At 50.3% G+C, this 27,389-nt stretch overlaps 2 protein-coding genes across 9 annotated transcripts in view; both read left to right on the forward strand.

Annotated features, from left to right (window-relative positions):
* PLA2G15 (phospholipase A2 group XV) lies at positions 489-12,637 on the forward strand. Of its 2 annotated transcripts, XM_021094160.1 has the most exons (6): positions 495-744; positions 4,137-4,293; positions 7,506-7,624; positions 7,852-7,950; positions 8,354-8,578; positions 10,783-12,637. In XM_021094160.1, the coding sequence occupies exons 1-6, from the start codon at positions 636-638 to the stop codon at positions 11,292-11,294; spliced, it is 1,221 nt and encodes a 406-aa protein (XP_020949819.1). In that variant the 5' UTR covers positions 495-635; the 3' UTR covers positions 11,295-12,637. The 2 variants fall into 2 exon arrangements, with proteins under 2 accessions (XP_020949820.1, XP_020949819.1); XM_021094161.1 differs by lacking the exon at positions 8,354-8,578 and having other exon boundaries at positions 489-744; positions 10,783-12,634.
* The window catches only part of SLC7A6 (solute carrier family 7 member 6), a 41,358-nt gene continuing 28,634 nt past the window's right edge, over positions 14,666-27,389 (forward strand). The window contains exons 1-2 of one of the 7 annotated variants that reach the window (XM_021094151.1): positions 15,606-15,887; positions 17,597-17,724. The gene's annotated coding sequence lies outside the window, so the exon portion shown is untranslated. The other 6 variants (XM_021094155.1, XM_021094152.1, XM_021094154.1 and 3 more) reach the window with 6 other exon arrangements.

Genomic DNA, 27,389 nt, shown 5'->3' on the forward strand with positions numbered 1-27,389 from the left:
CCCCGAAACAGGCGAACTGAATTCTCACTGGAAAGAGAAATGCTTACCAGGCTAATGTTGCCTGAACCCAGATGCCCTTGGGGCAGAGTGCAAAGAACCAGCCTGGGAGATGCATAAGGTTGCTGGTCAGCTCCTGGTCCCAAGTTCCAGAACTAGTTGCCGGGGAATGACTTATCCCCTTTTTCCTCTTATTTGATCCGGGTCACTCAGCAGCAGCGAGCATTGGACCCGCTCGGCCCGGCGCATTCTAGATCCCTGGTAAGGGAGGCGCCAGGAATCGGGGGTGAGGGCTACGCAGCGTGGACTTTGGGGTGTCCAGCGGCGAGCTGGGTCCGACCAGCTGGGAATATGAGTGGAAACCGGGCTGAGCCTCAGCCGATCGATGCACTCGGCGTGCAGCGCGGTTAAGGGAGTTGGCCCGGGATGAGCAGGGGCGGGGCGGTGAGCTCTGACTGGGAGGGACGCCCAGGCAGCGAGTCCCTATTGGCAGACCATTTGCAGGAGGCGGGCCCTGATTGGCCCAGCCTCTGTGAAGGCTGTGAGCGGCGGGGTTAAGTGCGTCGCCGCCGCCCGGGCCTAGGCACGAGACGCGAGAGCTGAATCCGCACCTCAGACCAGCAGCTGCAGTCGCTGCTATGGGTCTCTGCCCCTACCGCGCCGCCCTGCTTCCGAGTGTCCTCCTGTTCCTCCTGATGCTCACAGACCCGGCGCTCCCAGCCGGACGTCCCCCACCGGTGGTGCTAGGTAAGGCGCGCGTCCAGTCGTGGGTCCGTTTGTTCGTGCGTCCAGCTGGATGGGGCTCGGGCGAGGCTGTCTTCCAGTTCTGCATCTGCTCTAAGCATGGGATTGGGGAAGATATGACTGTCTTGTCACCTGGGTCGGTCCGTCCGCTTCCCGCTTTGCTGGGCGCGGGTGTGGTGAAACTCTTGTCACCTTCCACTGTAGAATATAGGGATAAGTGGGATGGTTACCGCGCATTTGTGCGTCAGTTCAGTCGTTATTCCCAAACATGTCAGCCCCAAACATCCCCATTTTTCACCTGGAAAGACCGAGGCCCTTTGGCCCCGCAAAGGAGGTGGGGTGGCTTCGGAGTTGGCTCTCAGAAGCCTCAGCGTTGACTTGGGCCTGGCTAGAAGATGGTCTCCCTTTGCCTTTCAAGCCCCACAAGTTTCAGAGTGCATTACTGAAAGGAAGTTCTTTGGAGAAAGGATTCCTCTCCTAGCCTTCCACGAGGGCTCCGCCTGACTTAGCAAATGTGTGGCCCTGAGCCTGAGAGAAGAGGCTCAAGGGTATCCGAGGGTGGCCATAGACAGAGGTAGGAGTTGAGACAATGACTGTGAACAGATGTCATACTCTACCCTTACTTCTGCCACACCTTCTTGGACTACGCTATGTTGGGGTTAGGCAACCTCCCCTGCCTGTGTTCTCCTTGGTCCTGGCCCAGGCCGCTCAGTGTTTCCTACTGGTGGGTGTGGACATGGATGAGGCCTCTGTCTTGAGGGCTTTGGGTACCTCATTCAGGCCGTGACCAGCCAGGACTCTAGAAGGCAGAGGCATGCTGAGGTATACGTTACATACTGAACGGCTGCAGCATGACCCCCCCCCCCATGCTCTTTCTACTGTAGTGTTTTAATGAGGATGATGCAGATCACAGAGGGTGGGGTTGGCATGCAGTCCCAGGCACGCCCACCAGGAGCTCTGGGCCAAGAAATGCTCCAGGGGTATGCCAAGTTCACCAGAGGGTCTGGGCAGATTTGGTCCTGCTTCCCCTAAGCTGGCAGGATGATCCTGAGAGCTGAGGTCTGTGATAGGCAAACACAGAGAATCCACCAACCCAGTCGGGGAAGGCTTCCTGGAGTACGCAGCTGGGGCTGAGGCCCAGAGAGAGCTCCAGGCAGAGGGAACTGCATATCGGAGGGAGGGAACTAAGCAGTCCTGGCTGCCTGGAATGGAGTGGGGGCAGGGGTGGATTGTGCGGGCCTCGTGACTGGATGGGTCATCCGGACTTTATCGTGGGGGCCTTTAGGGAGCCTTATGTGAACCTAAGGAGTTTTGAGTATGAACACTGTGGCATTGGGAAGTGTGTGGTCTCTGACTGGACTGGTCCTAGGCCTTTTTACCTCATTAATTCGTTCAGTTCTGGGTTATCCTGGGTCACAGCAGAAGAGCCTCAGGCCTCACCTAGAGGCTCAGAGTAACTGGAATCCTAACCTGCCTAACTCGTCAGAGTATGAGGCTATTGGCATTAATCCTGGGAAACCCCATTGTGGGCAGCAGACAAGCTCTTCCTGGGCACAGAGCAGGGACCGACCTGACCTTGACCATCAGAGGATTGGCATCCAAGGGTGACTGGTCTCTATGGGTGGGACCCAGATTGAAGGGAGAGGAAGCAGAAGCCAGAGAAGGGGTACAGAAGACCCTGGGCAAGGGGAAGGGACTGTAGCAAGCCATTTCCACCTCTCACCCTCAGTCGCCTTATCTATAAAGTAGACATAATAAGGATATTCTCAGTGTTATGTGAGGTTAAATGCACATGGATGCCTCCTATTCTAGTTTTTGGTGTAAAGAGGCTCTGGAAGTGACCACTGGTGTTTTTAAAGGCCGCACAGCCTGGCCAGGGCAAAGGGTATCCAGATGAAGCAGATCAGGTGACTTCCTCTTTCAGGCATTTCCTCTCTGGTGGAGACAGTGACTGAGGTCTTTACACTGTCCTGCGTGGTCCATAGGCATGTCATCCAGAGGCTATCATTCTGGGGACTCCCTACTTCTACACCACCTCATGAAGGGAGGTAAAGGCAGGTGCCACACTTGCCTGCCATGGTTGCTCTGAGGACACTGTAGGGTGGTGCACAGGAAGGGTGTGCCCTCTGCAGGATTGGGGTCACAGCCAGAGCCCAGTGAATGCCCAGGAGAGCCAGGTACTACTGGTTGTCCACTTTGTTTTTTTGTCTTTTTGCCATTTCTTGGGCCGCTCCTGTGGTATATGGAGGTTCCCAGGCTAGGGGTCGAATCGGAGCTGTAGCTGCCGGCCTACGCCAGAGCCACAGCAACGCGGGATCCGAGCCGCGTCTGCAGCCTACACCACAGCTCACGGCAATGCCGGATCGTTAACCCACTGAGCAAGGGCAGGGATCGAACCCGCAACCTCATGGTTCCTAGTCGGATTCGTCAACCACTGCGCCACGACGGGAACTCCCAGGTTGTCCACTTTGTGATCATGGATCCTAAATTGGAATATGTTTGAAAAGTGTCAAGAGCATTACATGTGTGGGAGTTCCCGTTGTTGCTCAGCAGAAAGAATCTGGCTAGCATCCACGATGTAGGTTCGATCCCTGGCCTCACTCAGTGGGGTAAGGATGTGGTGTTGCTTCAAGCTGTGACATAGGTTACAGGTATGGCTTGGATCCTGAGTTGCTGTACCTGTGACATAGGCTGGCAGCTGCAGTTCCGATTCAACCCCTAGCTGAGAACTTCCGTATGCCACAGGTATGGCCCTATTAAAGAAAAACAAAACAAAACCAAACCATGGCGTTTGGGAACAGGTGAGGCCTGAAGGTCACTGGGAGTAAATGGTCTGTGAAGGGGCTTGACTGTTGGGTTAGTGAAGCAATAGGGAGGGCTGGGTTTGAGTGTCACAAGAGCCCCAGGGCCCTGTGTAGACTGAACAGGCCCCCTCAGGTAGAGAGAAGTCATCCTTGTGGCCTGGTCGCACCACTGGCACTGGGCTGTGGCTGGAATGGTAGGTGCTTCAGGATAGCCCTTTCCAGCACAGCATCCTGGTGTGCCAAGACGCTAGGGCCCTCCAGATGATCTGCCCTCTAGAACTTTAGCAGGGTTTAGCAGCTGGGCTCTGGCCTTTAGCAAAGGCCTGGAGGACCTGGGTAGGCCAGCAGATGCCAGTCTGAGCCTCTCTCATGTATTTCTGTTCACTATCCTTCTATACCGGCCTGTCCTAGAATGCCGCCTTTGGATTCAGTTTTGGCTCATTGAGCGGCCCAGTGCTCTGTCCTATTTCCCGATCCTTCTGTTGGAATATACTCGACACTGCCTGCTCTGAGGGCAGCTGTAGATAGAAGGCCTTTGGGTCTCCAGCCTGCCAGGCCCAGGGCCTCATAGAACTCTCTGTCCCCCTGCAGTGCCCGGCGATTTGGGCAACCAGCTGGAGGCAAAGCTGGACAAGCCGTCAGTCGTGCACTACCTCTGCTCCAAGAGGACCATCAGCTACTTCACACTCTGGCTGAACCTAGAGCTGCTGCTGCCTGTCATCATCGACTGCTGGATTGACAATATCAGGTGGGGGCTGGGGCACAGATGGGGTGCTGCTCACTGACCCTGCGTCCAGAGCCCATGTCTTTTTTTCTTTTTTGGCCACCCCAAGGCATATGGAGTTCCCGGGCCAGGGATCAGATCTGAGTCACCTAAGCTGCAGCTGTGGCAATTCTGACTCCTTAACCCACTGTGCCTGGCAGGGCGATCGAGTCCTCTGTGCCACAGTGGGAACTCCTCCAGAGCTCATTTCTACTTCATCTGTACCTCAGGAGACCTCGAGGTCACTGACCTTTCTCCCATCCCATTTCCTCAGACTTGTTACCACTTCTGCACTCTCCCAGACAGAACCCTTCCCCTTCCAGCTGCTCTGTTCCCTGCCCTCTCCAGCGCCTTAGGTCCTGTTTGTGGTTTCTGTGCTCCAGCTCCTACCCCCTCTCTTGCCCCCTGACTTGGCCACACCTGCCCCTCCAGCTGCTGCTTCCTGGGATTTCTTAGTGCTTGCTCTTCTTTCCACCTGAATCTCATCTATACCCTTTGTCGATAAATTCCCTCCCATTTACTCTTTCAAACCCAGAGTCCTGGAGGCAAAGCTGGTTTCTCTGTGAAGCTGTTAATCTCTCCTTCCCCCAGGCCACAGGCCTATTTCATCTAACCTGCATTCCTGCCTGCCAAACATTGTTACCTTGGCTATTTCTTTTTTTTTTTTTTTTTTTTTTTTTTTGTCTTTTTGTTGTTGTTGTTGCTATTTCTTGGGCCGCTCCTGCGGCATATGGAGGTTCCCAGGCTAGGGGTCGAGTCGGAGCTGTAGCTGCCGGCCTACGCCAGAGCCACAGCAACGCGGGATCCGAGCCGCATCTGCAACCTACACCACAGCTCACGGCAATGCCGGATCGGTAACCCACTGAGCAAGGGCAGGGACCGAACCCGCAACCTCATGGTTCCTAGTCGGATTCGTTAACCACTGCACCACGACGGGAACTCCGCTATTTCTTCCATAGTAAAATAATCTCATAAAGAGAATTATTCCTGGAGTTCCCATCGTGTCTCAGCGGTTAAGGAACCCGACTAGTAGCCATGAGGACACAGGTTTGATCCCTGACCTCGCTCAGTGGGTTAAGGATCCAGCACTGTTGTGAGCTGTGGTGTAGGTCGCAGATGCGGCTCTGATCCTACATTGCTGTGGCTGTGGTGCAGGCCATCAGCTGCAGCTCCGATTCGACCCCTAGCGTAGGAACCTCCATATGCCAAGGGTGCGGCCCTAGGAAAAAAAAAAAAGAGAGAATTATTGAATACAGACACTGTACATTTTAAATACTTTCTTTCATTGAGTTGTACAACAATCTTGTGAAACAAGTGCTGTTTTAAAACCTTTTTTAGAAATGAGGAAATCTAGAAGCTGAAATGGGTTACAAAATTGCTCATCCAACTAAACTGAGTCATTCAACTAATAAGTGGCGGAACTAAAATTCCAACCCAGAGTTGCATGCCTCGAAGCTAAGGTTCTTTCCCAGGCTGAGCCCCCTGAAGGCAGATACTCTTTCTTTTATCTTATAGCTGTAGGACCAGAAACACAGTTGGTGTTCCATAAATATTTGAGCCAAATGGAGTCTCACAAAGATTTTTTTCCCTGGAGACACACTAGTTTGTTCTAGTTGGTTCTCCCGCCTCATGCCTTTCCTGTTGTTTACGATACCTGCTTTGTTGACTCCTTCCTTCTCAGTATGCCATCAGGGTTATTTCTGGGCTGTTGATCTGCATTTCTATTTTTGTAGCAGAGACATAGTCTCGGGTACTGCCAATTGGAAGTGCAGGCTGATACCAAGAGGGGCTTGTCTACCTTCATTGGTTCCCTGACATGTTTAGACTTTCATCCAGCACAGCGTGCTTTCGCTTTCTAGAACTCTGCTGAGTGGGCCATTGGGGTCATCTACAGATTACCCTGGAGAAAGTGGGTCTCCAATGCCACAGCTTGCTCCAAGGTCGGATCCTTAATCCACTAAGCGAGGCCAGGGATTGAACCTGCCTTCTCGACACTATGTTGGATTCTTAACCTGCTGAGTCTGTGGCTGATCTTTAAGGGTGGGTGGGACTCAGGACCACCAGGCTGCAGGTCTAGCCTGAGTTTTCTTGGGCACATTTGCCTCCTTAGTATCAGGGGAGGCCAGAGCAGGGTGCCTGGTCTGGCACCAGGCTTTTCTCCTGTATCCCACCACCCTTTCCCCATCATTTTCTCTAGGCCTTGCCCACCCACCCACTCACCAGCCACAGGCTCATGTCCTGTTTCTGTTGTGTGTTGCAGTCATCATCTCCTTTGCCCTGTGTTGTGTTATGGTGGGTGGCAGGAGCTGGATCCATAGAGATGGAGTGATGGGAGCCTGCAGAATTAGGCTGCCTGCCTTTTGGGGCCAAGTGGGATATTCATGGCAGAGCCAGGCCTGACATGACCCTCTCCCATTCACATCTAAGACCTGCGTTCTGGTGTGGGTGACATTGAGGAGAAGGAGATAATGCCCAAAAGTGATCCTGGGGTGAGGCTTTGGAGTGAGCCTCAGTGAGGGTTCGCATCTGAATGTGGTTACTCTGATCTGTGCTTTATAAAGTAGCTTTAATACTTCTTGGTCTGACCAAGAAGTGCATCTGACCAAACATGAGGTTGGGAAGGGTAGGGAGTATGGCTCAAGACATTAAAAAAAGAACGTTCCCATTGCGGTTGAGTGGGTTAAGAACCTGACTGCTATGCATGAGGATGTGGGTTCAATCCTTGGCCTCGCTCAGTGGGTTAAGGATCCAGCTTTGCCACAAGCTGTGGTGTGGGTCCCAGACATGGCTCACATTGCGTGTTGCTGTGTTTGTGGCCTTGGCTGGCAGCTGCAGCTCCAGCTTGACCCCTAGCCTGGGAACTTCCATATGCTGCAGGTGCAGCCCTAAAAAGAAAAAAGAAGGGAGTGGTGCTATTGGGACACACCAACTTTATTATTTTTTTAAGTTTTATTGAAGTATAGTAATCTACAAGGTTATGATAATTTCTGCTGTACAGTGAAGTTACTCAGTCATACATATCCACACATCCCTTCTCTCTCGGAATCTTTTCCCACATAGATGATCACAGAATACTGAGTAGAGTTTTCCATGCTATACAGCAGGTCCCTGATGGCCCATCATTCCATATACCTCAGTGGGACACACCAACTTTAGTATGACCTCTGGGTCACCGGCTCAATATCCCTTCCTGACAGGCTGGTCTATAACAGAACAACCCACGCCACCCAGTTTCCCGATGGTGTTGATGTGCGTGTCCCTGGCTTTGGGCAGACCTTCTCGCTGGAGTTCCTGGACCCCAGCAAAAGCAGTGTGGGTATGTAGCCCTTCCTCCTGCCTCCCAGGGAGTGGGGATGGAGGTTCTGGTGGACTCCTGAGTGGGAGGAACCTTGTTGGTTCGAAGGGGTAGCCGGTGATGGGCCCAGAGCCCTATAGCACTGCTGGGGGGTCTCCTGGCAGTAGATGTCACAGTCCCCCATGCAGGCGTGTGTCAGTGGCTAACAGTGGCTATATCTTTCTAATCCTATGCATTTCTGTCTATAGGTTCCTATTTTCACACCATGGTGGAGAGCCTTGTAGGCTGGGGCTACACACGAGGCGAGGATGTCCGAGGGGCCCCCTACGATTGGCGCCGAGCCCCAAGTAAGCGGTTGCTCTCATTTCCTCCCTGAGGTCTTAGGAGGTGGGGATGAGGACATCATAGCCACCACAGGCCCTTGGCCTTCAAGAGACCCGACTCCTGGTTCTCTGGCATCTAGCCTAATGGTCACAGCTGCCACCCCTGGTTAATCTATCCTGTCCTTTCCTCACCCTCAGCCCAGGATTTCTGGGCCTCTGAGCCCTGGGGAGAGAGAATGAGGCTGAGGAAGGGAAAGGAGTGTCTTTGTTTCCTCCCTTCATGGAAACCGAGGTGGACCCAGACCCTTCCCACTTGGACTTTAGCACTCCCCCCACCCACCCAGTCCTGGGTCTGGCCTGAGACATGGTCAGTGATTCAGGTCCCAGGACCCTGCCTGCCTGACCCCTGCCTGGCTCTGGCCTGCAGATGAAAATGGGCCCTACTTCCTGGCCCTCCGCGAGATGATCGAGGAGATGCACCAGCTGTATGGGGGCCCCGTGGTGCTGGTTGCCCACAGTATGGGCAACATGTACACGCTCTACTTTCTGCAGCGGCAGCCACAGGCCTGGAAGGACAAGTACATCCGTGCCTTCGTGGCACTGGGTCCGCCCTGGGGGGGCGTGGCCAAGACCCTGCGTGTCCTGGCCTCAGGTAAGACCCTGCCTGGCCCAGCGTCAAGGGGCTGGCATTTGGGGTGGGACACTCTAGCACTACCATGTTCCCCTGGGCCACCCTCCTGTCGCTTCTCTTGGGTCAGCACCCTTCCTTCTCCAGTGTGATACTCTTTTCCAGACAGCTCTTTCCAAAAGAGCATCTAATACTACTTGTAGATTTGCCTCTCTAGTTGACGGTCTTTGTTACCTGTGGAAGTTTCTTAGAGCAGGAGTGGCATAACTGTTGGTCACGTGGAGTACGTGGCCACACACACTCTGCTTGGGCCTGGCCGACCTAACTTGGTTTGACCTTTGGTTCTTTGGAGGAATCTTTTCCCTCTCTTACCTCATCCTCACTTCTTCATCTCCACCTTTGCCCCAGAGAAGGAAAGTTGAGCTTGAGCTTCCTGTTTATGAGTTAGGCCTCCCTCTGTGGCAGCGGGGAGGAAGCAGGCGCAGATTTTTTTTTTTTTTTGGTCATTTCTTGGGCTGCTCCCGTGGCATATGGAGGTTCCCAGGCTAGGGGTTGAATCGGAGCTGTAGCTGCCAGCCTATGCCAGAGCCACAGCAACGCAGGATCCGAGCCGCGTCTGCGACCTACACCACAGCTCACGGCAACACCGGATCATTAACCCACTGAGCAAGGGCAGGGATCAAACCCGCAACCTCATGGTTCCTAGTCGGATTCATTAACCGCTGTGCCACGACGGGAACTCCCAAGCAGGTGCAGATTTGTTGGGGCCTACATGCTTGGCAGTTAGGACAGCCACCTCCTTCCCCGTTCCTCTCCAATCCACCTGCCTTTTCACAAGTGTTAGAACCTGCCAGCTAGGAGTTCCCGTTGTGGCTAAGTGGTTAACAAACCCAGCTGGCATCCATGGGGACCCGGGTTCGATCCCTGGCCTCGTTAAGAGGATTAAGGATCCGGTGTTGCCGTGAGCTGTGGTGTAGGTCGCAGACGCGGCTTGGATCTGGCATGGCTGTGGCTGTGGTGTAGGCCAGCGGCTACAGCTCCAATTCGACCCCTAGCCTGGGAACCTCCATATGCCTCAAGTGTGGCCCTAAAAAGACAAAAAAAAGGACCTGTCAGCTAGAGCCATAGGGCCTTCCTCCCGCTGCTGAGACTGGATCTGAGCCCTGTGGCCTCTCTCTTTAAGAGCCCTGAGCCAGCGCTGTGCCAAGCGTCCGATGAGCTTCCTTCCTCAAATTGCCAGCACAGCCTGACATGCTTGTTGGTTGACTGGTCATTGTGATTGGGTCAGACCCGGGGTCTCTCCCAGCAGTGACCCTGGACTGGCTGGACAATGAATCCAGTTACAGTGAAGACTCATTACAGCTGCTTACTCTGCCCAGCCTGGACCGGAAGGGACAGATGTGGGCACCCCCAGGACTTGAGACAGTCTGTCATAGTGGTGGTGTCCAGGCCCAGCCCTTTCAGATCTTCCCCACAAGTCCCTTTGGAGCTTTATCTCAGATTCTGGGAAACTGCTGTCAGCCCTAGCAGTCTGGGAGTGGAGGTGGTGCAGGAGGGGTGGCAGTCGTGAAACCCTAGCTAGGGACTTCCCTTTCCTTGGGGGTCCTAGAGCCAGGCCCCAACAGGCAGAGCTGAAGGTCTGCAGTCCGAGAGGTGGGGTGATGGATGGCCATGGGTCCTGCGCAAGGCAAAGGGTTCCAGCTCATCCTCTGAGGTCTCACTGGCTGGTGGGTGTGCTTGTGTTATTGGCATTCCTGTGTGAGAAGACCCTCACTCATTCTGCAGCCTGCCCTTCTCCAGGTCAGTGCCAGGCAGGTGAGTGGGATGAGGCCAGGGCTGGCTGGCTGCAGGTCTAACCTAGGAAGAGAAAAATGTTTACATGGCTCAATGTAATAAAAGATTAGGAGGAATGTGTCCCTGGGCTACCAACCTGCTGATTCACCTTTGACAAGGTCAGTGCCCACAAGCCAGGTGATAAGTGCTCTGAGGGGGTATTGTTTTTACCATAGATCACCCTGTGGGTGTGGCCTGCCTAAGCCCCTGGTGACAAAATGCCACAGGAAAGAAACAAATAGAGCAAAAATACAGGGAAACAGGAGAGTTGTAAGGACGTTAACGGTGCAGCGATGCTGGGGTGTGGTGGCGGGCGGACGGGGGTGGGGGCATTGGTGAGCATGCAGCCGGCTTGCATTCCTGAGCACAGACCAACTGGAACCCCCTCCCGGCAGGAGACAACAACCGTATCCCGGTCATCAGGCCCCTGAAGATCCGGGAGCAGCAGCGGTCTGCCGTCTCCACCAGCTGGCTGCTGCCCTACAACTATTCCTGGTCACCTGAAAAGGTCTTCTTGCACACGCCCACGACCAACTACACGCTGCAGGACTATCGCAGGTTCTTCCAGGACATTGGCTTCGAAGATGGCTGGCTCATGCGGCAGGACACGGAGGGGCTGGTTGACGCCATGGTGCCGCCTGGTGTGCAGCTGCATTGCCTCTATGGCACTGGCGTCCCCACGCCAGACTCTTTCTACTATGAGAGCTTCCCAGACCACGACCCTAGGATCTGCTTTGGTGATGGTGATGGCACGGTGAACTTGGAGAGTGCCCTGCAGTGCCAGGCCTGGCGTGGCCGCCAGGAGCAAGAAGTGTCGTTGCAGGCACTGCCAGGCAGCGAGCACATTGCGATGCTGGCCAATGCCACTACCCTGGCCTACCTGAAACGCGTGCTCCTCGGTCCCTGACTCCTGTGTCAGGCAGGGCTGTGCGATGGCCTGGCCACCGCTGTTTCTTCTGGCTTCCGGGGCTACCTTGGCCCATGACTTTAGCAGTTTGACTGACCATCGAAAGCCGTGGATCTTGGGCTGTGAAAAGCCTGCCATGTGGAAATGCTGTTTCTTATCCTTCCTCTCTGGGAGTGAGGATGGAAGACATAGTCTGCACTTACTTGAGGGACCCTTGATGGAAAGAATGCTGCTGGTGGTGGAACAGTTGTGACCTCAGGACTGGCTCTGCAGGTGGATTGGCTGGCACCTGGCCCCAATCCCCAGCTCTGGGGCCATGTGTCCCTCCTACCCCTGTGGCCTTTTCATACTCGCCCACCAGGTCCTGGCTTCTTAGCCTTCCTGTGAGGGATATTCCTGAACTGTGGTCCCTAGGATGGGCTCCTGGTCCCTAGGGTGAACCTTCTCACACACTGGCCATAAGTCAGCCTGCTACCATGGGTGGCCTAGCTGTCCAGACAGCCTGACAGTAGCTTTCTAGGGGGGCCCAGTTCCCCCTGCAGGCAGGGGTGAGTTGTGTTCTCCATGGTTCCCAGGGCCGGGGGCATTCACTCCTACCTCCCTTACCTCTAAGAACAGCTTCACTCAGGACTGGGCAGCAGATGGCCCCCTGGTTCTAGGGGCTGTGTTCCAGGAGCCCTAATCTCCTTGGTTGGGCTGTTGCCCACGTTATTGATGCTGGCTCCCTTTGCCCTGGGACTGTGGCTGAAAGATGAGAGCAGGGCCTGCTGCCATGGCCCTTTAGGTACTCATGAAGAAGGAGAATTCAAGGAAGCAGCCAAGGCCAATCAGAGCTGCCCTGAGCTGCCTTCTTGCCAACCCACCACCACATTGCCACCCTGCCCTAAGGTCTCTAGCCCCGATGTGGGCTGGCACAGGCCTGAGAGGAGGTAGGAATCTTGCCCACCCTGCCTAGCACCTGTCCCCACCCCTGGCAGCTTAGTGGCATTTAGTCAGCAGGGACTAGCCCAGAAACTTGAGTGGGCCCCTGAGGGAGCCAGGTGCCTGGGGGTCCCCTGAGGGTTTTCTTCTGACTCTAGAGGTGCTGTGTGGGTCTCCCTGTGATAGCAGGATGGAGAATCTGGATCTGCCTTGGTGGCAGTGGTTTCCAGATGGATGACAGCCACAGTCAGGCTGGACTGTGCTGTTCTCCTCCAAGGTTTCTGTGGAGTGGGACTTTCTCTGTTGCATTCCTACCCAGCATCTGTCTTTCCCTTTGTTCCTGAGTGGTAGACCCCTCATGGGGCTTTGAGCAGGCTGTACCTCGGTTCTGGCAATAAAAGTATTCTGAATGTTGTAAAGTGCCCTGGCCTAGCCTCTGCTCTGAGTGTGAGAGGAGGGAGACAGTGGAAGAGTGGAGGGGCTGGAGAGCCAGTAATCAGGGGCTAGACCCTGACCGTTCCTGGGGCCTTGGTGGGTTCTCAGCACCAAAGTGTGGCTCCTATGCACCTCCTTGGGCTTCATCCTCCTGCCCCCTCTCCTGGCATCTAGTTCCCCTCCTGGGACTGAGAACCAGGATCCGAAACATTCCTGTTGGACTGAAGCTTCATCCTCCCCCTGCTCCTGTCTGGTCAATAGGCTTCAAATGCCTCCGGAGCTGGAGACCAGGGACAATCCCTGCAGGTCGCCCTGCTGGATTTCCATTCCCAGCCTTCTGGCCTCCTTCAACTTGCAGGTCTCAGCATCCTTTGATCTTAGAGGTTTTTTTAGGATGCCCCCCTTCTACTTTGCTTCATTTCCTTTGCTGCCCACTATCTGTCTGTCTTTGAGGACGGTGAGACTGAGGGAGGAAGAGAGACCAAAATGGTCAAGGACAAGGACTGAGAGACTGGGGACCAAATGGAGCAGGATAGGGGCAGGGAAATATGCATAGAAATGGCGTCTAGGCCTGAGTTCTGTGGTGCAGACCCCATCCTGCCTCCTTCACAGGAGCCTGGGCAGTCTGGGCTTCAGGCGTCAATACACCCTGCACCACTAGAGGGCGCTCTGAACCCTCGCGCTGCCCCAGTTTTTGGCCAAACCTGGAAGAATGGATGGCCCAGAAAGGATTAGGACGCCTAGGAATACATAGGTCCAGCTGCATTGGTGGCCTTCAAAAAAGGATAACCATATGAAACCCAGGTCCTGGAGTTACCATTGTGGCGCAGCGGAAACAAATCCAACTAGGAACCATGAGGTTGCGGGTTCAATCCCAGGCCTTGCTCAGTGGGTTAAGGATCCGGTGTCTCCGTGAGCTGTGGTGTAGGTCGCAGACATGGCTCAGGTCCCTCATTGCTGTAGCTGTGGCGTAGGCCAGTGTCTACAGCTCCGATTCGACCCTCAGCCTGGGAACCACACGGCCCTAGAAAGACAAAAAACAAACCCAGGTCCTGCCTAGGGTGACTCAGCTCTGCCCTGACATCTACCCACTCATACTACTGTCCTTGCAGACACCCTCTCACCCCTGACCCATTTCAATCCACTTCCACCCTCTGTCTTGTAGCTGCAGAGAAAGAGCATGGAGGTAGAAGAGGCTTCAGGGCCAGCAAATCGGAATTCAAGGCTGAGCTCTCCCAGCTCTAGCCAAGTGGCCTGGGGAGTCTCCTAACCTCCCTAAGCCTCAGTTTGCTCATATGAAGAATGGGGATGAATAAATGTACCCTGCAGGGTAATCTGAGGAACACTGATGGTGTTGGAGAAGATCTGATTCAGTGCTTGGTTCATGGTGGCTTTCAGCTGGCAGGCTGCTGTAATGGTATAAGACAGTGAAGCCAGAGGTTTTGGGAACTTTTAGGTCATATATGCTGCTGTTACAAGGACAAGTGAACTGGCTGCTGTTGAGAGACATGAGTGTCCAGAGCCCTTCCTCTTCCAGACCAGGGGGCAAAAGGGCAGAATCTAAGGACTCCAAGTATATAAACGCAGACATACCTCAGAGATATTGGAGTTCAGCTCCAGATCACCACAAAATAAATATCTCAGTAAAACAAGTCACATGAATTTTTTTGTTTCCTGGTGCATCTAAAAGTTGTTTACACCATAGCCTATTAAGTGTGCAATAGCATTATGTCTTAAAAAAAGTTCATTCCTTAATTTAGAAATACCTCATTGTGGAGTTCCCATTGTGGTGCAGTGGGTTAAGGATCCAGTGTTGCCACAGCTGTGGCGTGAATCACATTTGTGGCTTGGATTCATTCCTTGGCCCAGGAACTTCCATATACCTCGGTATGGCAGAAAAAGAAAAAAAAAAACTTTATTGCCAAAAAAATGCTAACTATCATCTGACAATGCAGCCTTGCCACAAAACTTCTACCTGCAAAAAATTCAGTATCTGTGAATTGCAATAAAGAGAAGAGCAATAAGATATAAGGTATGCCTGCACTCTCATTCACAATTTCATTCTAAGCAGAGAGCACAGGAGAGCAACACCAATGAGGACTCTTCAATGGTCACCATCTCGGGTCTAGAGGGAGAGGATGGAAGGGTTTTTCAGCAGAGGAAATAGTCATTCTGCTCTGAATTGTAGAAGTACCTCCTACCCTGTGGGGATGGGTTAGAGAGAGCAGAGCAGGGATTGGGAGGCTACTACAGCTGGAGAGAAGAAAACAGTGAGATGCAGGGCCTGGGGGTGCCTGAGGAGGAAGGGTCCAGGGTGATGCCCATCCCTTGCCAGGTCACTAGGGTGGGGAGCAGGATTTTGTGTGTGGTCAGACTGGAACCAGAGGATGTGGTGCAGTTGTGAAGAGCTGTCTGGGGGAAATGACTTCATGGCCCAGGAGAGTCATGGGCTGAGGTGTGGACAGGAAGCTAAGAATAGGGTGCAGCCAGCCATGAGTTCAGGAGGCCCTAGAAAGAGCCCTAGAGCTACCAGAGGAAATGTAGCCCCAGAAGGAGTTGGAGGAGCAACCAGAGGGAGAGGAAGAGGACAGGAGGGGTCAGGCAGGGAGAGGACTCAAAAATGTCCTCAAGCCTGAGCTCCAGGCAGGCGCGGGGTTGGTTATAGAAGGCCAGCGGTGTCCATGTGTCTGTGGGGACCATGGTGGGGGCTGTGACCTGGAGGACGAATCCTCCGTCGGTCTGTGTCTCCCTAGTGTCTCTAGGTGGAGGGCTGGCTGTGAACCGGGTATGGAGACCTTTAGAGCTCCTTGTGTGAGCTGTATGAGGCCCCCCCGGGTGTTCTAGGCCAAGGGCCACAGAGGAACCGGTGTGGGGCATTTAAAGGTCCCGGCGGGGCGCGTTCGGGTATTGAGTCCCTTGGAGACCCTGAGAGATTGCGGGGTCGGGGAACCGCCGTCCAGTTGGCTAGGGCGGCTGGGCCCAGGTCGAGGCCTGCCGGGGGTGTTGGGCCGCTCAAGCGGGCGCCTGGGCGCAGCTCACCTCCCCATCCCCCGCTTCCCCCGGGCCCGGAAGCGCCGCCGCCCGCGGGCCCCTTGCGGAGCCGGTCTCCCTGTCCCGACGCGGCGCGCGCTGTCGCGATCCGGCTGCGGGTGACGTGGCGGGGGCGGGGCTTGAGTGGTCGCTGCGGAGGCGGGGGCAGCGCGACAGAGCATCCTGGAGGCTCCCGGCCGCCACGAGGTAACGGGCCACGAGCCGGGCCGAGGAGGGGAAGCGGGGCCGAGGCCGCGTCCTCTGAGGCCGGAATTCTCCCCGCCGCTGCCGCCACTGCGGCGTACGGGATGCGGTTCTGGGAACCCGGCGCGGGGCCGGCCGCGGGCACGTGAGAGACGCTGCGCTTGAGAGCGAGCCCGAGGGGGACGCCGTGCGTGTGAGCGGGACCTTGAGCGTGAGGGGCCCTCCAGCCGTGGAGGACTGAGCGTGCGAGGAGGACGCCGTGTGTGCGCGCGCGCGTGTACGTGTGTGTGTGTCTGTGTGTGTGAGAGAGAGGGAGGCTCGGGGGTGACTGCGTGTGCGAGACGCAGAGTGTGCGGGTGCCGACGTTAGTGTGAGGGAGACTCCGTGTGTGTGTGTGTGTGTGTGGCTGAGAGGGGCCCTGAGTGTGAGGGCGACTCCATTTGTGAGAGACTGGGAGGGAGATTGAGAGAGACCGTGAGTGAGAGAGACCGCGGTCAGAGTGGCCCCGAGTGCGACACTGTGACCGTGAGGGACCGCGTGAGACCCTCCAGTGTGAATCTGAAGCTGGGGAAGAACCTGTGCCGCGTGGGAGAGACTCTGAAAATGAGAAGGGCCCCGGGGGGCGAGACCGAGGATGTGGGGCGCCAAGTAGAGCTTTTGGGGGCCGCGGGGAATCCATCCCGCGTTGGGCTGGGAGTCCGGCCTGTTGGAGGGAGGATGATGGCTCCTGCTCTTACTGCTCTTCTCAGTGGCTTCACATTGGGTCATCTCATGTCATAAATGGAAGGAGATATTTGTGAAACAATCTGAGTATTCTTCACGGAGCACTGAGCAAACAGTTTGGGCACCACTTGTGTTGCGGCCAGTTTTAAGCAGGAATCCATATTTAATTTAACGTTTATTTTTGGCGTACCTCTTGTGTGCACGGGACTGTGTGCTTGAGAAAAAGAATTCAGTCTTTATCCTTGATGGGGGAAAAAAAGCACTGCCAGCCAATCTTTCGCGGTTAGCAGAATGCTCCGCCATCCGCTGCTTATCTCTGAGGGCTGCTCCCTGATTTCGAAGCTCTGGAAGGAGCAGACTTTTGAAAGCCCGTGTGTGCTTCCTGAGATCATTTTCAGCTCTCTCTGCTTGCTGGGAGGCCCCTTGAGGAAATGGCCCAGGCGCTCACATTGCTGAGGTCCTCCCGCTGTGTGCTAATGGCTTTTGCATCCAATTTTGGTCTCAGATTGTCTTTTAAAGTTCTTATATTTGATTTTCCTTTCCTGAAAAATATGTGGAAAACCACAGGCTCCATATTCTGTCTTCCTCCTTCTCTGTGGACATATTTTTATCATAGATCAAAAGTAAATACCAGTTATGTGACTGACCTCCTGGCACTTCTTGGTACAGGAAATTTCCTGACCTTTGTCCTCTTTGCTTCCTGCTGTAGTCTCCAGGATGTGTGCATACTCTACAAAAGAGACACAAGTGGTGCTCATGGGACCTGGGACAGAGGGAGTAGCAGCTGTCTAGACATGCATGATTTGAAATGGCCAGGGTAGTTCTCTGACACGTGTTGAGTTACACCCCACCGTGGCTGTGATGGAACTTCTCAGTAATTGAGTGCTACCCCTGCTGGCATGTAAAAATTAGATTTTACAAAAGGAAATATCATCCTGCTGATTACTCAGTTCATTTTTTGATAAGTTGCCTCTCACTCTTTGTTGCAGAGATTAATTGGCCAAAACAGACACGTGGAATTAGGCCTGGCTACGGAGACTTCATTTTTTTTCTCTGTACCTGACCATTTACAATGAGGTGGCTTATGAAAGTGTGATGTCTGCTTATTTCCTCACAGGTGAATGTTATTGCTCTGTTCTTTGTTAGCTTTCTTTGATCTTTGTGATTTGTAAAAAGTTTTAATTATTTGAGTACAGTATGAATACAATACCAGTAAAAAGACTGACTTGCACATAACTTACAATTATGTAACACTATAATTTATTATATAATTAAATTATATATTTTTAATATTTTAGCTCTTTCTAAAGAGTAACTGTAGTGGATTTATTTTTTGGGGGGTGGCTATGCCCATGGCCAGGGATTGAACCTGAGCCACAGCAGCGACAATGCTGGATTCTTTTTTTTTTTTTTTTTTGCTTTTTAGGGCCACACCCATGGCATATGGAGGTTCCTAGGCTAGAGGTCAAATCGGAGCTGTAGCTGCTGGCCTACACCACAGTCACAGCAACGCCAGATGTGAACTCTGTCTACACACTACACCGCAGCTCACGGCAACCCCAGATCCTTAACCCTCTGAGCAAGCTCAGGGATTGGGCCTGTGTCCTCATGGATCCTAGTCAGATTTGTTTCTGCTGCGCCATGACGGGAACTCAAGTTGTGGTGGTTTATAATTAAAGATACTTGCAATGAGGTTGTTAAAAATAGGAAACCAAAGCCATGGAAAAGACTAGATATCAGGTATTGTTGAAAAGTGAGGGTATCTGTTTGTTATGATTGAGAGTTGAATTTGATCTTGAGTTTCCTGGTGTTCTAGGTAAAAAGACAAATGTAAAGAGTCACATAATTTTCATTTCTTTCTTTTTTTTTTTTTTTTTTCCCACTGTACAGCAAGGGGATCAAGTTATCCTTACATGTATACATTACAATTACATTTTTTCCCCCACCCTTTGTTCCCTTTGTTCTGTTGCAAGATGAGTATCTAGACATAGTTCTCAATGCTACTCAGCAGGATCTCCTTGTAAATCTATTCTAAGTTGTGTCTGATAAGCCCAAGCTCCCCATCCCTCCCACTCCCTCCCCCTCCCATCAGGCAGCCACAGGTCTTTTCTCCAAGTCTATGATTTTCTTTTCTGAGGAGATGTTCATTTGTGCTGGATATTAGATTCCAGTTATAAGTGATATCATATGGTATTTGTCTTTGTCTTTCTGGCTCATTTCACTCAGTATGAGATTCTCTAGTTCCATCCATGTTGCTGTAAATGGCATTATGTCGTTCTTTTTTTATGGCTGAGTAGTATTCCATTGTGTATATATACCACATCTTCCGAATCCAATCCTCTGTTTATGGACATTTGGGTTGTTTCCATGTCCTGGCTATTGTGAATAGTGCTGCAATGAACATGCGGGTGCATGTGTCTCTTTTGAGTAGAGTTTTGTCCGGATAGATGCCCAAGAGTGGGATTGCAGTGTCATATAGAAGTTCTATGTATAGATTTCTAAGGTATCTCCAAACTGTTCTCCATAGTGGCTGTACCAGTTTACATTCCCACCAGCAGTGCAGGAGGGTTCCCTTTTCTCCACAACCCCTCCAGCACTTGTTATTTGTGGATTTATTAATGATGGCCATTCTGACTGGTGTGAGGTGGTATCTCATGGTAGTTTTGATTTGCATTTCTCTTATAATCAACGATGTTGAGCATTTTTTCATGTGTTTGTTGGCCATCTGTATATCTTCCTTGGAGAAACGTCTATTCAGGTCTTTTGCCCATTTTTCCATTGATTGATTGGCTTTTTTGCTGTTGGGTTGTATAAGTTGTTTATATATTCTAGAGATTAAGCCCTTGTCGGTTGCATCATTTGAAACTATTTTCTCCCATTCTGAAAGTTGTCTTTTTGTTTTCTTTTTGGTTTCCTTTGCTGTGCAAAAGCTTTTCAGTTTGATGAGGTCCCATGGGTTTATTTTTGCTCTAATTTCTATTGCTTTGGGAGACTGACCTGAGAAAATATTCATGATGTTGATGTCAGAGAGTGTTTTGCCTATGTTTTCTTCTAGGGGTTTGATGGTGTCCTGTCGTATATTTAAGTCTTTCAGCCATTTTGAGTTTATTTTTGTGCATGGTGTCATTTCTTGATATAAGTACTATAAATATATATTTAAACATTTTTTTTTTTGTCTTTTTGCTATTTCTTTGTCTTTTTGTTGTTGTTGTTGCCATTTCTTGGGCCGCTCCCGCGGCATATGGAGGTTCCCAGGCTAGGGGTCGAATCGGAGCTGTAGCCACCAGCCTACGCCAGAGCCACAGCAACGCGGGATCCGAGCCGCGTCTGCAACCTACACCACAGCTCACGGCAACGCCGGATCGTTAACCCACTGAGCAAGGGCAGAGATCAAACCCGCAACCTCATGGTTCCTAGTCAGATTCGTTAACCACTGCGCCACGACGGGAACTCCTATAAATATATATTTAAGTTTAAGCATTAAAAAAAATAATGCATTTTCATTGTGGAAAATTTGTAAAACTCAAAATATAGAAAAGAAAAAGTCCTCTGTTTTTACCACAGTTAAGATTTTGGTGTCTTTCTCAACAGCACCTTTTGTCATAGTCATCAATTATAAAAGTTTTAAAATTCAGCTTGTAGAGTATTCTTTATGATTGAAATTTGAAAGAGCCATTTTTTTCCCCTGAAAACTGCATATGATAGTTTCATGGTGAAATTTTCATGAAGAAATTTTAGTGGTTTGGTGAATTCCTTTATTATCTGTGGCAGGAGCCTGAAAAATAGCCTATAAGAACACTGTATTGTGTCCTTACAAGGAGGGTTTAGCATCAGTTTCTCAAGACAGGAACTTCTAGGGTACAAGGAATTGTTAAATGAAAATCATCTTCAATGATAATTTTAGAGACTGTATGTTTTAGAGAGAGAGAGACTGAAGTACACACACACACACACACACACACACGCACACACACACACACTCACACACGGACATAAGATGTATGGAGAAAGATGGGAGCCAGGGTGTTGAGGAAAAGGTGAGAGAAGAAGGATATTAGAGGCAAAGGACTCAGCATAAGGAAAGATGTGTTTGTCTGATGGGCTTTGGAAACCCTGGAATACTTCATGTTTTGGAAACTGCAAGTAATTCAGTGTGATTGGACCACGGGTGAGACTATACTCAGCAAGGGGTCTAGTTAGAAGGCTCTGCTAAGAAGCTTGGAATTGATTCTACAGACCAGGCAGCACTTGAAGGAGGGTTTCTAACTGTGCTCGGATGCCAACCAACTCAGTGGATAGTAAGGTTGGTATTCTCATGTGAAACTTGAGGTGCCAAAGCTGTGTTTTTCCCTTTTGTAAGGCTCTCTCCCACCCCTGATTTTCCCCCATTTCCTGCATGGAGATAAGCTCTATTCCAGTCTTTTTTCTCAGAGTTCACCTAATTTTAGATAAGAACTATGTGAGAACATTCCATTTTCAGGTGTTCTAGATCCTTGCTGACTTTATGTCTACTTGTTCTATCATTGACCAACAGTGGTGAGTTGAGGTCTCCAACTATAATTGTGGATTTGTCTATTTTTCCTTTCAGATCTATCAATCAGTCTTTAGAGTTTCCGTGTGGCTCAGCAGGTTAAGGACTGGTGATCTGGCTTTGTGGCTTGGGTCACTGCTGTGGTGAGGGTTCAGTCCCTGGCCTGGGAACTTCCACATGCCACAGATGTGGCCCCCCCCAGCAAAAAAAATGCCACCTTGCTAGTTGTTTTCTCTATTCTGTTTGTTTCGTATATTCTTTGCTTCTTTTTTCTACCTACTTTGGGATTGAGTATTTATTGTGATCTGTTTTATCTCCACTGTTGACTTATTATTTATACCTCTATTTTTCTGGTTTTGTTTTGCCTTTTTTTAGGGCCGCCCCCGCAGCAGATGGAGGTTCCCAGGCTAGGGGTCTAATTGGAGCTGTAGCTGCTGGCCTACACCACATCCGCAGCAGCATGGGATCCAAGCCACGTCTGCAACCTACACCACAGCTCATGGCAACGCTGGATCCTTAACCCGCTGAGCGAGGCCAGGGATCGAACCCACAACCTCATGGTTCCTGTCAGATTCGTTTCTGCTGCGCCATGAGGGGCACTCCTATACCTCATTTCTTTGTCTTTTTTTTTTTTCTCCCAGAGCTGCACCCAGGGCATATGGAGGTTCCCAGGCTAGGGGTTGTATTTATACCTCTTTTAATTTTTTAGTGGTTGCCCTTGTTTCACAATGTACATCTTTTTTTTTTATCCCTTTTTTGGCTGCACCTCAGCATGTGGAGCTCCCAGTCAGGGATCAGATCCAAGCTGCAGTTGCGACCTAAGCCGCACCTGTGGCAACACTAGGGCCAGGAATCAAATCTGTGTCCCAGTGTTCCCAAGACACTGCTGATCCTGAAGTGCCACAATGGAAACTACAATATGAATCTTTTTTTTTTTTTTCTTTCAGCATATGAAGTTCCCAGGCTCAGGGTTGAATCAGAGCTACAGTTGCCGCCCTATGCCACAGACACAGCAACGTGGGGTCCGAGCCTTGTTTGACCTACACCAAGGCTGATGGCAACACAGGATGCTTAATCCACTGAGGGAGGCCAGGGATTGAACCCGAGTCCTCATGGATACCAGTCAGGTCATTACCACTGAGCCACAATGGGAACTCCCCACATCTTTTAATTAATCATAGTCTACCGCTAAATAATATTACTTCATTTTCACATGTAAGGACTTTACAGCAGTGTAACTCTCAAATCTTTCCTATTTTTGTGCTATTGTTTTTTTATATTTTTAAAATTATTATTATTATTATTATTATTTTTTTGAATAGTACACTGAGTATTGAATATCTGTATACCCACCACCTAGATCTGCAGGAACGCATTAGCACTCTTGCAAGTCTCCCGAATCTCTCCACCTCTCTGCGCTCGGATCCGTCGGTCCTACAAACTGTCTTTTGTTTTCAAACACATCAAGCTTGCGATCGTCAGTCCTAAAATTATTTTTTAAAATTTATATTTCTTTGTGCTCTTGTTGTACATTTTAGTTTTACATATGCTAGAAATTAACAATGCATTGCTACTATTTTTGCTTTAGGTAGTCAGTTATGTTCTAAGGCAATTAAAACAAGCGAAAAAAAGGAGTTCCCTGGTGGTCTAGTGGTTCTGACTCAGCACTTTCACCACTGTGGCCTGCATTCAGTCCCTGGTCTGGAAACTGAGATCCTATATCTGTTTACCTCAGAGCATTTGATAGTGTCCTATACCTCTTAGATGCTCTGTTCTGTTTTTTGTTTTTGTTTTTTTTTTTCACATTTTGACTCTTACGGTTTTCATTTTTTTGCTGAAATTTCACATCTGTACTTATATGCTGTCCAACTTTTCCATTAGAACCTTTAATATATTAATCATAGTTATTTTAAATTCTGTGTCCAGTTCTAATGTCTGGATCATCTCAAAGTCTTGTCCTGCTGATTAATTTGCCTCTTGATAGTGGGTTGTTCTTGCTTTTTTGCGTTGCTTGTGATTTGTCATTGGTTGTCAGATGTAATATATGGATGCTAGTCAGATTTGTTTCCGCTGAGCCACAATGGAAACTCGCAGATGTAATACATGGGTTGACGTATATAGTCTTTATTTTAGGAAATGGGTACACTTTCTTTTGCTAGCCTGTTAATGTGAGAGTTTGAGTCAGGATATGAGTTGGATTTGGATTTGGATTTTGTTGTTGCTATGGTTACCTTATGTGCATCAGTGGCTCCACATTCCTCTGGTGTTTCCTTGCCCTGAGGGTGGATTTTTGTGCGTTTATGCTCTACCCTCAGCTTTAGGTCTTTGTGCACCTGTGCCTCTGTGCACAGTCTACCAGCGCCTTGTTGCTGGGTGCTTGCTAACCTGGTTTGAGGGAGTGGTAGAGGGCTTCTCTGTTGTTTTGGTTTAGCCTCAGCCTTGGGCAGGCCCTGTTTCCCCAGGTCTGGTGGGTGGATGTTTCTGGGTGAGCCTGCCATCTCTAATGGTCTGGACCAGAATTTCCTTTCTCCCCGCCAGGCATAGAGGGTTGTTTTATTTTTCTTTCACACTATCCCAGCTGTTGGGAGAGATGGGGTTTGCGCTTTAGCCAGGGGCTTAAGATTTTTATTCTTTAGAGACTGGAGCAGATAGATCTTTGTGTTTTTTCCAGAGCAGTGACTGCTTTCCTTCTCCAGGGCAGCACTCCTGAGAGGCTTTCTCTAGCTTAGTATTTCTTGTGAACACCCATGAGGTCTCACTGGAGAAATATCTCTGAGTGTCTCTTGATAACCCACACTTAACCTTTAGTAATTCATTAAAAATTGTCCCTGAATTCTTTCTTGCCTGTATGGTGGTTCCGTTGTTCTCCATCCACCATAGTTAAGCCAGAGCTTGCATCTCTGCATCTGGTTGGTTGGCTTGTAACCTCAGCTCCTTACTGACTTCAAGAAAAGTTGTGGAGTTCCTGTCGTGGCGCAGTGGTTAACGAATCCGACTAGGAACCATGAGGTTGCGGGTTCGGTCCCTGCCCTTGCTCAGTAGGTTAACGATCCGGCGTTGCCGTGAGCTGTGGTGTAGGTTGCAGACACGGCTCGGATCCCGTGTTGCTGTGGCTCTGGTGTAGGCCGGTGGCTACAGCTCCGATTCAACCCCTAGCCTGGGAACCTCCATATGCTGCGGGAGCGGCCCAAGAAATAGCAACAATAACAACAAAAGACAAAAAAAAAAAAAGAAAAGAAAAGAAAAGTTGTGATTTTGTAGATTATCCAGCTTTTTATTGTCATTGGAGTGGAAGTGATGTACCCCAGCTTTCTACATCTTAAATGGAAGTTAGAAGTCAAGGCAGGAGTTCCTGCTCTGGTGCAATGGGATCGGTAGCGTCTCTGGAGTGCTGGGACTCAGGTTCTGTTCCATATCTGGCCCAAACAGTATGGGTTAGGGATCTGGCGTTGCCACAGCTGCAGCATCGGTCACAATTATGGCTCAGATCTGATCCCTGGCTGGAGTACTAACTCCATATGCTGCTGCAAGGCCGAAAAAGAAAAAGTCAAAGTAATTACATTTCTTACTGTTTTTAAATTTTCCAGTGAAATGAGCATACCTCTTTTTTTCCCTTCCTGTGATACTGTGATTAAATATATATTTGGTCTTTGTCCACCATTCCTGGCACACAGCTCCTGTAATTTTCTAATAAGAATCATAGCGGCGTCTTTTGTTATAACATTAGTTTTGTTCCCATTTCCTGAAATAGCTCCAGATCAATAAAGGTGAAATGGATGTCTTTTGTTATTTATGTGGTAAGCTTCTTTCAGCACACCTGAGTTTATGTTAATGAGGTGATTTTTCGAAAGCATCTAGATCCTCTAAGGATAGGGGCTGCTTGCCAGGGGAACCAACCCTGTGATTAGAGGGTTGGGACTTTTAGTTCAGGTCTGACTTTGTGGGAGGGGAGAGGGGCTGGAGGTTGAATCAGTCACCAATGGTCAGTGATTTGATCAGCTATGCTTTGTGATGAAGCCTCCATAAAGAGCCCAAAAGGGATGGGTTTTAGAAAGCTTCCTATGCCCCTTCCCCATACCTTGCCTGACCCTTCCATCTTATTATTCCTAAATTATGTCCTTTATACCAAACTGGTAATCTAGTAAGTAAACTGTTTTCCTGAGTTCTGTGCTCAGCTTTAGCAAATTAATTGAACCTAAAGAGGGTGTAGTGGGAACCTCCGATTTATAGCTGGATGGTCAGAAGCACAGGACTTGTGACTTGGCATCTCAAATTGGAGGGTGGCTGTTTTATAGGTTGAGTCCTTAATCTGGGGAATCTGTTGCTGTCTCCAGGTAGATGTTAGAGTTGGTTAAACTATGGAAGATACCAGATCTGCTGGGAGTTGAGAATTGTTTGATGTATAGAAAGCACATATATTTGGTATCAAAAGTTCAAAAAGAGGAGTTCTCATTGTGGCACAACGGAAACAAACCCACATGAAGATGCGGGTTCTATCCCTGGCCTCGCTCAGTGAGTTGGGACCCCGTGTTGCCGTGAACTGTGGTGTGGGTCACAGACAAGAATGTGGCTCAGATCTCTCGTTGCAATGGCTGTGGCATAGGCTGGCAGCTGTTGCTCTGATTCAACCCCTAGCCTGGGAACCTCCGTATATGGATGGGCCCCAAAAAGCAAAAAAAAAAAAAAAGTTAAAAAAGAATACCTGGGAGCCCGATCTCCCCTCCCCACCAGCTAGGGTCTGATGAATAGGGGAAGGCTTTTCGTTGCTTGCCTCCATATTGAGCTCAGTGGAAAGGGCAACCTAGAAGTTCCTGTATTGGCGCAGCAGAAAGGAATCTGACTAGAACCATGAGGTTGTAGGTTCGATCCCTGTCCTTGCTCAGTGGGTTAAGGATCCAGGGTTCCTGTGAGCTGTGGTGTGGTCACAAACGTGGCTTGGATCTGGCGTGGCTGTGGCTGTGGTGTAGGCTGGCAGCTGTAGCTCTGATTCGACCCCTAGCCTGCGAACCTCCATATGCCACAGGTTCGGCCCTAAAAAAAACCAAAAAAACAAAAAAAGAAAGGCCAACCTAAGTCTCTTTGTACTGAGTTTTTTTTTTAAGGAATGTAAGGGAGGGGAAAATCCCTTTTCCCTCTACCCATCTTAGGTTCTCTGGCTGGGGCGTGTAAATTACACTGACAGAAGACAAATTAACAACAGAACACCAACCAGGTTTTATTAACATGTATTGAGCATGCACATGGAAACACTCACTGATGAATGAAGACCCTGCACCTGACTCTTACATAGGACTATAGGCTCCTCAGGTGTTTCCTGGTTTTGTTTTCATGCTTGGCTGGACTCACCCAATAGACATGTGAAAACAAACATTTCCCCATGTGCCTGCATAGAGTAACATGCATGGCATGGTGCCAGGAGTGAAAGGAAAGCTTTGCCGCCTTAGAGCCAGTCCTCATAGTAAGCAGAGGTAGGCTGGTTCAACGTTTCTGGGAGTGGGAGAAGGCTTATTAATGGCCCCAGAGAAACTTTTTCACTTGGGCGCAGGCCTAGACTCCAAAAGGGGACTGTGACAGGTAAGGGAGGCGTTTGGGGGCAGGGGGCCTGTGCAGATTGGAATTTTCCTGAGAACTACTCACTCTTGAGTGACTGTGGTTCCCTTGCTTTGAGCTCCATGAGGCAAGATTCACTGTTGACTAGATGAGAAGCTTCTGGGAAGATGATGTACTGATCCCATTCTTAGTTCTGGAAGTAACCTCTGTGACCTTAAAGGACTGACAACTGAGTGGGAATTAAATAGCCTACCAGGTTCCTTTCTCCTGGAGATGAGGAAGGAGTTGGGGATCTGAATTCCCCATTCCTAGGGCACAGATATTGGAGGGACATGGCCCTGCTGTGTGCAGGGTCAGGAAGGTGCTTGTCTTCCTCTGACAGATTCTGAATCCTTCATAGGTAAGTTGGTGTGGAATCCAACTTTCTTGAGGTTAATGGACGGGACCAATGCTAATCCAAAAGTAGTAGTAGTGGTAGTAATAATAGTAATGTATGTGTACACATGTGCGTGCTCACCATTTCCCTACAGGATGCCTTCCCATGCCAGATACGTGGATAAGAGAAGCCTTTTTTTGTTCATTTGTTTTTTGTTTTTTGTTGATAGGGCCACACCTGCAGCATATGGAGGTTCCCAGGCTGGGGGTCCAATTGGATCTGTAGCCGCTGGTCTATGCCACAGCCACAGCAATGCCAGATCGGA

The sequence above is a fragment of the Sus scrofa genome, chromosome 6, assembly GCF_000003025.6.
Source record: "Sus scrofa isolate TJ Tabasco breed Duroc chromosome 6, Sscrofa11.1, whole genome shotgun sequence".
Taxonomy (NCBI): domain Eukaryota; kingdom Metazoa; phylum Chordata; class Mammalia; order Artiodactyla; family Suidae; genus Sus; species Sus scrofa.